General features: G+C 43.5%; 1 protein-coding gene across 1 annotated transcript in view; it reads left to right on the forward strand.

The window, feature by feature from the left end:
* Nucleotides 1-13803, forward strand: part of LOC102692592 (coiled-coil domain-containing protein 158) — a 29990-nt gene that overhangs the window by 9369 nt on the left and 6818 nt on the right. The window contains exons 9-17 of the mRNA XM_015363664.2: nucleotides 305-415; nucleotides 720-834; nucleotides 3420-3539; nucleotides 3891-4088; nucleotides 4753-5205; nucleotides 5760-5928; nucleotides 10516-10668; nucleotides 11922-12034; nucleotides 13428-13586. Of these exons, the coding sequence (XP_015219150.2) occupies nucleotides 305-415; nucleotides 720-834; nucleotides 3420-3539; nucleotides 3891-4088; nucleotides 4753-5205; nucleotides 5760-5928; nucleotides 10516-10668; nucleotides 11922-12034; nucleotides 13428-13586 (1591 nt within the window). The remainder of the gene's footprint in view (nucleotides 1-304; nucleotides 416-719; nucleotides 835-3419; nucleotides 3540-3890; nucleotides 4089-4752; nucleotides 5206-5759; nucleotides 5929-10515; nucleotides 10669-11921; nucleotides 12035-13427; nucleotides 13587-13803) is intronic.

Below are 13803 nucleotides of genomic sequence, written 5' to 3' on the forward strand. Positions count from 1 at the left end.
ATTAAAAAAACTAATATCCTCAATGATAGTTGAATGAAGTGATGAGAAAAAACTCCATCCACCTTGGAAGACACAACACATAGTGAAGATCAAGACTCTGTGGCCAAGTGTGTTAAGTGTGTTTTTCCATGTTTAACCTACCTTGCTGTTTTCGTCATGATTTTTTCAAGCACTTTAATAATCAGACAGGCAGCACTACCAGTTGTGCTTGGAATCTCAAGTTCATTCAGATTTTCTCTTTGGAGAAAATGGGCCCCAAACATATCAGTTGCTGTTTTCAGTGGGTTCGTCTTTTTTTCCCCAGAATGGAGCAGCTCATTCTCAGCCATGAACAGGAGGTGGCAGCATTGTCTGAGAAGCTGGGTAGTGCTCGCTGTCAAGCCACAAGCATCCAGAGGCAAATGGACATTGTACAGTAAGCAGAGGCACTTCTTCCTGATCACTGATTGTCCTATTGGATGTTGTGAGGAGCAGCAAGGCTCAAATCTGGGACTCCTTCCATGCTTTAATACCCCATAACTCCATAGAAAGCAGTTAAAATCTTGACTGATTTACCAAGACTTGCTTTTATTAAGTCTAAAAAACCTAAGGAAGACCTAGGCAGGCAATGTAACCAATCTGAGTTCTTATTGCTAGTAATTAACTGTTGTATGAATTCTCACCCAGCTGTTGCCAATGCAGGACAGTAGTCCTGAACATGCCTCCTGTGTTCCTTCTAGAGAGCAGGCTGCAAACCAGAGCACGATGTACCTCCGTCAGGTCACTGACCTGGAGTCCACAGTCTCCCACCTGCGCTCCGAGCTGCGGGAAGCCAAAAGGATGTATGAAGACAAGGTTTGTTTACGGCCCCCCGGAACACAAAACGCAGATCAGTCAGTCGTGCAGACTAATTGTGTGCGTGGCAACAAAAGAGAACACAAAACGTGAACATTTGCTGCTGATACTGCTAAACCAACTCAACACTGTGGGTTGACCTGAAACTCTGTGGGTGGTTTAAAGCAGAAGCACAAGTATTGATCTTCGGGATTGACTGGTACCAAATGCTGATATTGGGTAACTCGGTATCTACCAGTATCGACTCCTGTTGTCATTTATGAAAATGCTGCTTTAGTTTAGGACCCATACTATGAGATTTTGCGGACGTTGTGAATAAGTCCACCACTTCACAGTAGCAGATTGTTACACAAACAATAGTTTGTCTGTGTGTGTGCCTTTTCTGTGTCTCTTAAATATTTGCAGAGCAGACTGAAAACTGCTGGTGGGAGAACTAACTTTTCTGTTGCCTGCATTTCGGTTCTCCAGAATGGGCGAAGTTGAAAACAAAAGAGCAAGTCTACCTCTGTTACTGCACTTGAATCACCTTTTGCCCTGCGACAATTTCTTTGTTCGTTTGCTATTAACAGAAAATGCTGTGCCACCACATGTAAATATGATTTACTAAAAAGTGATGGATGTTTTGAAATATGATTGTGTTGCATTATATAACATTGCTGGATCCTGGTGTTGAGGTAGTGATGTGCGTCTCATTTTCTCCTGATGCACCTGGAAAACTTAATTTCCTAAAACTTCTTATTTTTAAGTAAACGTTTATGCCTTTAAAAGCCAAGAACACAGTCCTTGACACACTTTACATGGAGAAGACCAAACAAAGTTAAACTTGCTTTTTACTGTAAAGGTTGTGATCCTCACACTTGTTTGGTTATGTGCCTGGTGTGATCTCTAGTCTGCAACTGAGGCCATCAGACACATTGACATTAGGACTATACAGAGGATAAAACACACTTAATGTCTCTGGCATACAACCTTCTCTGCTCCATCTCTTTAATTTAGTGTGTAGCGTTTTCTAGTTCAGTGTTTTCCCAAAATATATATTATGTGCGTCACGGTGGCACAGTGTTTAGCATTGCTGTCTCGCAGTGCTGAGGCCCTGGATTAAATTCCTGGGGTGCTCTCTGCGGGGAATGTGAATTTTGCATGGGTTTCCTCCCACAATCTAAACTGGCAGCTTAGTTGGCTTCTGGGAAAATTGGCTCTCCTGTGAGTGTGTGTGTGTGTGCCCTTCGATGGAGTGGAGTCCCGTCCAGGGTGTATCCTGTCGTGCTCCCATTGCCTGCTGGGATAGGCTCCGAATCCCCCTACCCCACCACCAACCCTGAGTTGGAGGAAGTGGTTGGAAAATGGGTGGACGGACAATGTATGTTATAAAATCGGTCGAAAAATTTGTTCGCAAGGGAGCTTTCGTAAAAACACTTGACGAAGAGCTTGTATACCTGTCACATTTAAATGGAAGCCAGAGTCATCCGTGAAATTGGGCTTGTATGTGATCTGCTTAAATTCTACACAGAATCAAGTGACAAAAGAATGATACTAATATGGAAGTGCGAACAGAAGCCTGTTTAACCATCTTAGATCATGTGAGGGAGTCCCTCTTCTCCCAGAGATAGAAGGAGAAAGATGGTGTCATGTAAGAATGCAGCTGAAGCCGTGAGACCAAGGAATGTGACACTGATCGTGGTGGGCGGTGGTCTGGCAGGAAGGGATTGGCTGGAGCCCAGCCCTGGCCAGCGGATCCCAATGGGATAGGTTTTCTGGAGTGATCGGAACATGCTTGTCTACATCATTCATTATCTGGACGAGTGGCCTGCTTGTATTTTTAGTTTTGCACAGCTGTTGCCCTGCAGCGTCCTTTATGCTCATCTCTGCCATTCTGAAAAGGGGGATAGAGGAATGCCAAAAATAATACTCTTGGGGGGGGGAATATACGTGTGGAAATGAAAGCTGTACTTAATAGTTAGAAAGGATCATCTTTACCTTGTGTTTTTTTTCCTGAGTCTTAACAGTCTTTACACACCTTTACAGCTGCTGCTATACCCTGTCTGTTGGTAAAATGGATTAAGTTTGAAGTTTGTAAGTTAAACTTCAACATCTAGGTGCCGCAGCTGGAGAATCGGTTTTATCTTTAATGATCCAAAAGCTTACATCTCAGAATTTAGAGATCTGAAATTAAAAGTCCCACCTTGCAAAATATAAACTGTAATGGTGTGATGTGGAGTCATCTGTAAAGTTTACACAAAGACGTCACTTTTCTCCTGACAGCAGCTACCAGCTGTCCTTTTGATGAATGATCAATGTTCCCTCCATTATTTTTTATGTATTTTTCAGGCTGGTCAAAAGTAATTTTGCAAAGGCATGCATTTAATACTGTAAACAAGGAAAGATTTTGTTGGTATGTTTCCCAATGTTTCTCATGTATCTGAATACAGTTATAGACTGCAACAAATGCTTTAAAAACAAGTGAATGGCGGGTCTCGTTTTCCATGGCAGATGATGTGTGTGTATGTACTGTATCCATCGTAATGCACTTTGCCTGCCTGTGATCTTGGTGATGGTGTCGTGACCTCTGACATGCCCTGCGGCAGGTGGAGAGCCTGGAGAAGAAATTGATTTTGGCTTGCTCAGAGGCCGAGGCTGCCCAGTGTGAAAGAGATCAATACAGCCAGGAGTCTGGGGACCTCGATTCACAGCTCTGCCAGCTGATGGTGCGTGGATCTCCTTGTTCATGTAGTTTCTTACTCCTTCGCCGCGCTGGGGAGGCTTGTGAATTACATCGCCTGGTCCCATGTTTCCTTCAGAGCCCTGTTCTGTGTGCTTCAAACCCCACTGCTGATAAAATCAAAATGCAGCTCACACTCTGTTCATAGCATGTCTCCCTCATTTTAGCACATGAGAATAATAATACAAACCAGGAAATGCAAACAAGTGATAATGACTCTGGAGAATACTTTTTTTTTAATGCAGATCCCTTAAATTTTAATTTTGATTTTTTTAAGGATTTAAAAACATTCCTTAAATGCTGTGGTTAAGCGATGACGTGGGTGTTAACTTTGCAGGCTAACTTACACAAGGCCCAGGAGGAGCTGAACCTGGAGAGGGAGCAGAACAAGCGTCTGTGGGACCGCGACACGGGGAACAGCATCGCCATCGACAGCCTGCGGCGGGAGCTGGACGAGAGGAGCATGGAGGTGCAGCGTCTGGAGGCCTTAGTCAAGTCTCTGAAGGAGGAGTGCCGGGTGCAAGTGGAACGCCAGGTGAGTTCAGCCTGTGGTCACCTCCGTTTTACTTAATGCTGCTCTGTGGGCTAATTAAACCTGTTAATTTGATTTTGGCTCAAATTGAGTGATAAATCGCATTCAGGGAGCTCACTGAGAGAATAGAGGTGCAGTATTTGGTCAGTATTTGGCAGTATTTGAGGAGTGCCGGGTGCAGGTGGAACGCCAGGTGAGTTCAGCCTGTGGTCGCCTCTTTTGCTTAACGAAACCTGCTCATTTTATTTGGCTCAGATTGAATATGCCTCGGAATATGTAATGAAGAATGGGGTAATATTTAACAACATGCTTTTTAAACGTCTTCTCTAGTCCACGTTTGAAAACCTGTTAATTTGATTTGGCTCAAATTGAGTGATAAATCGCATTCAGGGAGCTCACTGAGAGAATAGAGGTGCAGTATTTGGTCTCTGAAGGAGGAGTGCTGGTGCAGGTAGAACGCCAGGTGAGTTCAGCCTGTGGTCGCCTCTTTTGCTTAACTAAACCTGCTCATTTTATTTGGCTCAGATTGAATATGACTTGGAATATGTAATGAAGAATGGGGTAATATTTAACAACATGCTTTTTAAACTTCTTGTCCACGTTTGAAAACCCACCTTGTGTGAATACTGTTCATTTCCTTGGGTTTTTTTTTTTTTTTCCCAAACAGCTGAAAGCAGAACAGGGTAAGAATGAGAAGACGGAGGAGGCGGCCAACCTGTGCAAGGAACTGGAGGTCACCAAGGACCTGCTGCGCCAGGCCGGGGAGGAACTGAAGAGTGACAGGGCAGTGCTGGAGGAGCGGACCAGGGCGCTGGGGGAGACCGAGCTGGACAGGAAGAAGCTGCAACTGCTGCTGGCGGAAAGGGAGGGGGAGCTGCAGCGGAGCAGGGCCCGGCTGGAGGGGACCGGGGCCAGCCTGCGGGCTTCGCAGGCGGAGGCGGAGGCCCTGAGGCTGAAGCTGGGCGAGAGGGAGACGATGGCGGACATGCTGCGGCAGCAGATGGAGAGCGTCACGCAGATAGCCGGCCAGCACAGCCGCAACACGGAGAAACTGCACAGCGAGAGGGTGCAGCTGCTCAACGAGCTCAACGGACACAAACTAGACATCCAGCAGCTGAAGGTCGGGGCTTGTCAGGGCTGATCATTTTTTAGGTTTCCGTGGAGTATTGAGTAGATTTGGTCCATGTGTGTAGATACTCATAAGGCTCGTAGTTGTGCATTTCCAGCTTTCATAAATAAAACAGAAGTGCAACACGCTACAGGCAATCAGTTCGGTTGTAGTGGGTAGATTCTTTTCAGAGATTGTTAAAAAAGGCAGTTGAGTTGTAGGTCGCAGCAAAAAGAAAAGAATATAGAGTAGGATTTTGGAAAAGGATGCATATCACCGTAGGCTCATAACTTTAAAACTCTTCTTCCCAGCATGCCAGTTAGATTTGGACCACGTTTGATTTGTTTACAATTCTGTACCACGAGGACAGCCAGCTGCTGACGCCACAAAGGTTCAGGAATGTACTTTGTTTCTAAAAACGCCTGTAGCTTGAAAAACAGTTATTTGCTTCTTTGGTGAGCAAACCAAGAAGGGAGGTGGCCTTGAAGGCACAACAGTTTGAAGCCCTTTGAGCCGTGCGTGTTGCGGAGGTGACAGAGCTGTCGTTTTGTGCTCTCTGTGCTCAGGCTGTCTGTGCGAAGAGGGACCATAGGCTGAGTGAACTGGAGCAGGAGCAGGTGCAGCTGCTGAGTGTGCTGTCAGAGAAGGCCTGCTGTATGAAAGAGCTCACACTGGAGAAGCAGCAGCTCACTGCAGACCTGGAGGTGCAGCGCATACAGCTGGTCAGCCTCACAGGTACGGATGTCTGCATTGTCTCCCCTGTTATCCACTAATAGACATTAATGCCCTCCCACACTGTCTCTCACACTCCTTGCACATTCACAGTGACTGTTCCTGATCACTGTCACTCACAGATAGTGCTAAATTGCCGTCTGCACTTTTCCCCACACTGTCCACTAATACACACAGTACTGTCTGCACTTTCCCTTACTGTCCACTAATACACACAGTACTGTCTGCACTTTCCCTTACTGTCCACTAATACACACATTACTGTCTGCACTTTCCCTTACTGTCCACTAATACACACAGTACTGTCTGCACTTTCCCTTACTGTCCACTAATACACACAGTACTGTCTGCACTTTCCCTTACTGTCCACTAATACACACATTACTGTCTGCACTTTCCCTTACTGTCCACTAATACACACAGTACTGTCTGCACTTTCCCTTACTGTCCACTAATACACACATTACTGTCTGCACTTTCCCTTACTGTCCACTATTACACACATTACTGTCTGCACTTTCCCCACACTGTCCACTAATACACACAGTACTGTCTGCACTTTCCCTTACTGTCCACTAATACACACATTACTGTCTGCACTTTCCCTTACTGTCCACTAATACACACAGTACTGTCTGCACTTTCCCTTACTGTCCACTAATACACACAGTACTGTCTGCACTTTCCCCTACTGTCCACTAATACACACAGTACTGTCTGCACTTTCCCCTACTGTCCACTAATACACACAGTACTGTCTGCACTTTCCCCTACTGTCCACTAATACACACAGTACTGTCTGCACTTTCCCCTACTGTCCACTATTACACACATTACTGTCTGCACTTTCCCTTACTGTCCACTAATACACACAGTACTGTCTGCACTTTCCCCTACTGTCCACTAATACACACAGTACTGTCTGCACTTTCCCCTACTGTCCACTAATACACACAGTACTGTCTGCACTTTCCCTTACTGTCCACTAATACACACAGTACTGTCTGCACTTTCCCCTACTGTCCACTAATACACACAGTACTGTCTGCACTTTCCCTTACTGTCCACTAATACACACAGTACTGTCTGCACTTTCCCTTACTGTCCACTAATACACACAGTACTGTCTGCACTTTCCCTTACTGTCCACTAATACACACAGTACTGTCTGCACTTTCCCCTACTGTCCACTAATACACACAGTACTGTCTGCACTTTCCCCTACTGTCCACTAATACACACAGTACTGTCTGCACTTTCCCCTACTGTCCACTAATACACACATTACTGTCTGCACTTTCCCTTACTGTCCACTAATACACACAGTACTGTCTGCACTTTCCCTTACTGTCCACTAATACACACAGTACTGTCTGCACTTTCCCTTACTGTCCACTAATACACACAGTACTGTCTGCACTTTCCCCTACTGTCCACTAATACACACAGTACTGTCTGCACTTTCCCCTACTGTCCACTAATACACACAGTACTGTCTGCACTTTCCCCTACTGTCCACTAATACACACAGTACTGTCTGCACTTTCCCTTACTGTCCACTAATACACACAGTACTGTCTGCACTTTCCCTTACTGTCCACTAATACACACATTACTGTCTGCACTTTCCCTTACTGTCCACTAATACACACAGTACTGTCTGCACTTTCCCCCACACATTCCACTCACACACAGTGCTGTGTGGTCTATCCCCCACACAGTCCACTCACACACAGTCCTGTCTGCTCTGTGCCTTGCACTGTGAACTAACACAGTGCTATGTGAACTGTCACCAGTCCATGCAGTAATAGCCAGTACTGCACTGTGAACACAGTCCCCACTAACATTTGTATAATTCCTCACGCATTAATTGTAATTGAGTGCTACGTTTAAATATTCTTACTTATTATGTGTAATAATTTGAGTTTTTCATTGAAGAAAAACATACTGTATCCAAAACAATTTGTTGGCCTTGTATGTATTTCTCTCGAGCCTATTTTCTAATTAAAGAAAAGGTTACGAAAGACTGTTGGAAAGATCAGCGTAATTTATCTGAACAACAGTTGTAGGCAATAACATCATTTCCTTCCTCTGAAACCTGCACAATCCTGCTTCTCAATTAAAGCAAAAGTCATGTGTTCTATCATGAGCTGCTTCTCTTCTCTCAATATCGTTCCTTAAGCAATACACTGTCAGAAGGAACAAGATATACTGTACAGTGCCTTGCGAAAGTATTCGGCCCCCTTGAACTTTTCAACCTTTTGCCACATTTCAGGCTTCAAACATAAAAATATAATTTTTTTATTTTATGTGAAGAATCACCAACAAGTGGGACACAATTGTGAAGTGGAACGAAATCTATTGGATTTTTGAAACTTTTTTAACTAATAAAAAAATGAAAAGTGGGGCGTGCAAAATTATTCGGCCCCTTTACTTTCAGTGCAGCAAACTCACTCCAGAAGTTCAGCGAGGATCTCTGAATGATCCAATGTTGTCCTAAATGACTGATGGTGATAAATAGAATCCACCTGTGTGTAATCAAGTCTCTGTATAAATGCACCTGCTCTGTGATAGTCTCAAGGTTCTGTTGAAAGCGCAGAGAGCATCATGAAGACCAAGGAACACACCAGGCAGGTCCGTAATACTGTTGTGGAGAAGTTTAAAGCCGGATTTGGATACAAAAAGATTTCCCAAGCTTCAAACATCCCAAGGAGCACTGTGCAAACGATCATCTTGAAATGGAAGGAGTATCAGACCACTGCAAATCTACCAAGACCTGGCCGTCCCTCTAAACTTTCAGCTCAGACAAGGAGAAGACTGATCAGACATGCAGCCAAGAGGCCCATGATCACTCTGGATGAACTGCAGAGAACTACAGCTGAGGTGGGAGAGTCTGTCCATAGGACAACAATCAGTCTTACACTGCACAAATCTGGCCTTTATGGAAGAGTGGCAAGAAGAAAGCCATTTCTCAAAGATATCCATAAAAAGTCTCGTCTAAAGTTTGCCACAAGCCACCTGGGAGACACCCCAAACATGTGGAAGAAGGTGCTCTGGTCAGATGAAACCAAAATCGAACTTTTTGGCCACAATGCAAAACGATATGTTTGGCGTAAAAGCAACACAGCTCATCACCCTCAACACACCATCCCCACTGTCAAACATGATGGTGGCAGCATCATGGTTTGGGCCTGCTTTTCTTCAGCAGGGACAGGGAAGATGGTTAAAATTGAGGGGAAGATGGATGCACCCAAATACAGGACCATTCTGGATGAAAACCTGTTGGAGTCTGCAAAAGACCTGAAACTGGGACGGAGATTTATCTTCCAACAAGACAATGATCCCAAACATACAGCAATATCTACAAAGGAATGGTTCACAAATAAACGTATCCAGGTGTTTGAATGGTCAAGTCAAAGTCCAGACCTGAATCCAATCGAGAATCTGTGGAAAGAGCTGAAAACTGCTGTTCACAAACGCTCTCCATCCAACCTCACTGAGCTCGAGCTGTTTTGCAAGGAAGAATGGGCAAGAACTTCAGTCTCTCGATGTGCAAAACTGATAGAGACATACCCCAAGCGACTTGCAGCTGTAATCGCAGCAAAAGGTGGCTCTACAAAGTATTAACGCAAGGGGGCCGAATAATTTTGCACGCCCCACTTTTCATTTTTTTATTAGTTAAAAAAGTTTCAAAAATCCAATAGATTTCGTTCTACTTCACAATTGTGTCCCGCTTGTTGGTGATTCTTCACATAAAATAAAAAATTTATATCTTTATGTTTGAAGCCTGAAATGTGGCAAAAGGTTGAAAAGTTCAAGGGGGCCAAATACTTTCGCAAGGCACTGTATAACTCCTCAAGATCCTTGTACTGTGCTAGTACTGTGTTCCTACTAGGCGCAAGTACAGTATGATGCTAAATGTAATTTAGTTGTGCAGTGAGACCTGCATTATTGTCTTACACTTCTAAGAAGTTCTTTTTACAGTTTTGCAGTTCTTTTTAATTTTAAATCTTAAAAAGAGACAGAAAAAAGTATTGCATTGATAGCCCTCCGTGATATTGCTCTGGAGACAAAAATCTTTGACTGGTCCACAAAGAAAATATTTTCTATATATTTAAGTATTTTAAGCTGTTTTCTGGAGCTAATGATTGTCTTACTCTGGAAAAACATATGTCCTTGCTTATATTAAACCATTGCTAAAGAGGGCACAGATGCTGATGGACAATGAAATATATGAGAAACAGCAGAAGACATATTTCCCACATAAAAATGGTTTTTAATTTTGGACAAATTCTTGAAACATTTCATAAAGAATTCCTGGTGGCAATGAATCAGGAATAAAGTATTTAATGCCTGTGGGAAGGCTGATATGTGAATTGAGGGATACTCTGAAATTCTTATTTAAATTACAGTCTGATTTAGATGACTGTAGGACCAGGTTTACACATGACAGATATTCGTGTACTTTCGAAATACAGTACAGTATGTCTGTGATTTGGTAATGAAACTTTTTTCGGGGGGGGAATTGTGACGTATCACGTCAGCGCCCTGTGCTGAAGAGATGAAGTAGTGGCCTGTGCTTCCTTCCAGAGGAGCATGAGTCCCTGAAGAAGACCTTCAGCAGTAAGAGTGAGGAAATGGAGAACATGGCGGCTAAGCTGAAAGCCCAGCTGCTAGCCACCAGGAGCGACTTGCAGCAGACCACAAACACCCTCAGGGCCCTGGAAGGGGCTGATGGCCACGGTACGTCCCTCCGAGGAGCTCTTGCACAGTGCCTGCGGTGCGGCTCACACTTCTTCTCACTGTTCAGCCATTTTCCGAGAACACACACAGCAGATGTGCCGTCAGTCTGTCTGTTATTAAAAGGCACACACAGGTTGAAAAGTGTGCGTGTTTGGGCTTGTTTTAGGGCCTGCTTATTTGCTTGTATAAATCTTTTTTGATCATGGAAAATGTGTTCACAATGGTTTTTTTTTATCTTGAGCTGTCTGCATCCAGCTAGATTTCTGTCCAATTTGTGATTTTGTCTTATTGGGTATTCTGTTTTTCCCCCACTGTCTCTTGAGGTTCAGTACTGAATCTTATATAGTAAATATACAGTACTATACATACAGTAGTAATACATACTGTACCTTAATGTGCATGCAGCTGTGTGATCCCTAACTGCTCTGTCACTGCAGGCCTCAGTGACAGCTCTCCTGGTCTTGTGCCAGCATCAGGTCATGCTTTGGCTTCTATTCTGGTTTACAGTACATACAGTACTTATCTGTCCTTTTTTAGCTGTGGCCTCTCTGCCCCACACTGGTAAAGGTCAGTGGTGAGAGAAGTCATATGCAAGCATGAAGACGGTTTATTAATAGCCTGCTCTCCAGACTCGTTTCAGCTTTCCCACCAAACTGCAGACATACCCAAAAGATTTATTATTGCATGCCAGCCGGGAAAAAAAGATACCTTTCGTTTATTGAGAAGAAAAATGTGGGACATTCTGATAATGGAGGATGTTTGTATCTGGTGCTGTTTTTGGTTACTGGTTTCCAATGCGGCCTTTCCAATCACACCCCTTCTCCAGACCTTAACTTAGAATGAGTTGTCTTTCAAGGAACAGGTGGACAGAACGTTATCCTTTCTCTCAAATTCATGGTTCATTGAGTATTCATTTGTCATATCTTTCAGACAAACCAAAAATCTAAAAAAATGTCTGTTCACAACTTTTGGATTACATGATATGTAATATCTCCTTCCATTCTAGTCCATCTCTCTTATTAAATAAAAATATTTAGATTATATTTATATGATATATATATAATTTGGTAGCCCAGTTTGGTATCCCATGGCGCTACTGCAGATTTTGATCATACATTTTACCTTGAGTAAAATACACTGTTGAAATTCCACCGCAGTGAGAGAGCAGGTATCGCCCCTTGTGGGATTCCTTTGTCGAAGTTCCTTGGCTAGCGTCTGTCAGTGATGTGTGCTGTCCTGGCCCATTTTCACAGGAATGAAAGTTGCTATGGGGATGCAGAGGCAGATCACAGCCAAACGGGGTCAGATTGATGCCCTGCAGAGCAGGATCCACTTCCTGGAGGAGACCCTGGAGAACTTGGCCCAGGTAAGGTGTGAGACTGGCAGTGTGAAAAATGGCAGATGGCTCTGACGATGGCACCGTTGGGAGGAAAGAACGTACAGCCCTCACCTCACCCATGCTGGTAGCTGTAAAGACAAGTTGATTGGCGGCTCACCGTACAAATGGGAGCACAGAAATGAAAAAGTGGCCGTTCCCAATTTTCCCTTAAAGTGAGAGGGCATTTTCATTTTTTTGTACATCTGAGCAGATCTTAGTTTAATGGGCTGGGTTAATAGCGAATGACATTCAGAAACATGTTTTATGAATAGGGGGTTACGGAAATGGAGAAAATCAGAAAATAAGCAGAGCAATCAATAAGTAAAATAAATCATCATAACCCTCAATTTGTACATTATTTTGCCAAGAAAATACCTAAGATGATGGTATAATTAGAGACACATGAGTTCTCTGGAACAGCTTTGGTAAAAAGTAATAATTCAGGCACACTTGGTTAAACAAGTGTTTATTAACAGTGACAGTACACACACACTAAATGACACACAAAGGCTACAAAGGCTAAAAGTGCCTTCTAGATAAAGTGAGATAAAGATAAAGTGCCTTCTAGACTAAATAGAATACAACTAATACAACCTGTGGTTAAATCTCTCGCTGTAAACACTGATTCCACAAAATGGGAACCTACTGTATCTCCGAATTCTACAAATGCACCCACTAATTGTAATTGAGGGATTCTTTAGACAGGAAATCAGCCACAGATAAGCAAGCTCTCTTAACGAGGTTTGAGTATTTACCACTAATCTGGTCTTCCTAGGTGATCTGGAATAAGGAGCTCTCACACTCTCTTTCTTGTCTCTTCCTATACTCTTGACTCTGCTTTGCCATCCTCTTACATGGTGTCTTTCCGAACTGTTGATTGACACTTAATTGTTTATCCTGACCGTTATTTACTCAGCTAAACTACAGTTAAAGTTTTGATTGCTTTGATCACCGAATCTTGATCCCCTACATTTCAGTCAAACATCTGTTTGTTTTGAAGCTTGACACAAAGAGGTGTTACCCATTATATCTAGATTCTTAGGACACTTCAGTAGTTACCTACAGCTGTAACAATATGGTTTGAATAAAATACATAACATAGGATCTTGTGTATCCTATACACAAGGATACATGAGAATACAGTCCCATGTATAGTTCAGATCAAAGTACAGGAGCACATGAAGAGACGGGTGTAAATATCATTGGAAATGCAAACATCCCTGTGTTCAAACACGGATGCATTCTGCTATGATTTTTTTGTGCCTCATTATCCTCTGACATTCTGTTTCCTCTGCGTGAGGGAAAGTATTTTTGTTGCATCTTTGTTCAGAGTTTGATTGCAATATCTTGCTGCATTCACCACCAAGACTTTCACACGCAGGAGAAACGCTACCAGGCATCAGAAAGCAGGCGTCTGTCCCAGGACCTGGCAGCAGTGACTTCGGAGAAGAACAGACTGGTGACAGAGGTGGAGACCCTGAGGTTCCTCGAGAGGGAGCTGAAGGACAAAGTCACCAAACTGGAGGCGGCTCTGGACACGGTAGCCGAAATCTCGCCCTGGACTCGGCACTTTCACAATTCACAACATGAATGGTCACTTGCTTTGTTAAGCGCCTCGGGGTAACCTTGTTGTGAAAGGCGCTATATACAAATAAATTGAATTGAATTGAACTTGAGTTCTACAGCAACAAGCATGTGGTAATCCTGTTTCCATGATCTCGCCCCATGACGTTCCGTACTCCTGCAAATAAAAAAAT

The sequence above is a fragment of the Lepisosteus oculatus genome, chromosome 3, assembly GCF_040954835.1.
Source record: "Lepisosteus oculatus isolate fLepOcu1 chromosome 3, fLepOcu1.hap2, whole genome shotgun sequence".
NCBI classification, from domain to species: Eukaryota; Metazoa; Chordata; class Actinopteri; order Semionotiformes; family Lepisosteidae; genus Lepisosteus; species Lepisosteus oculatus.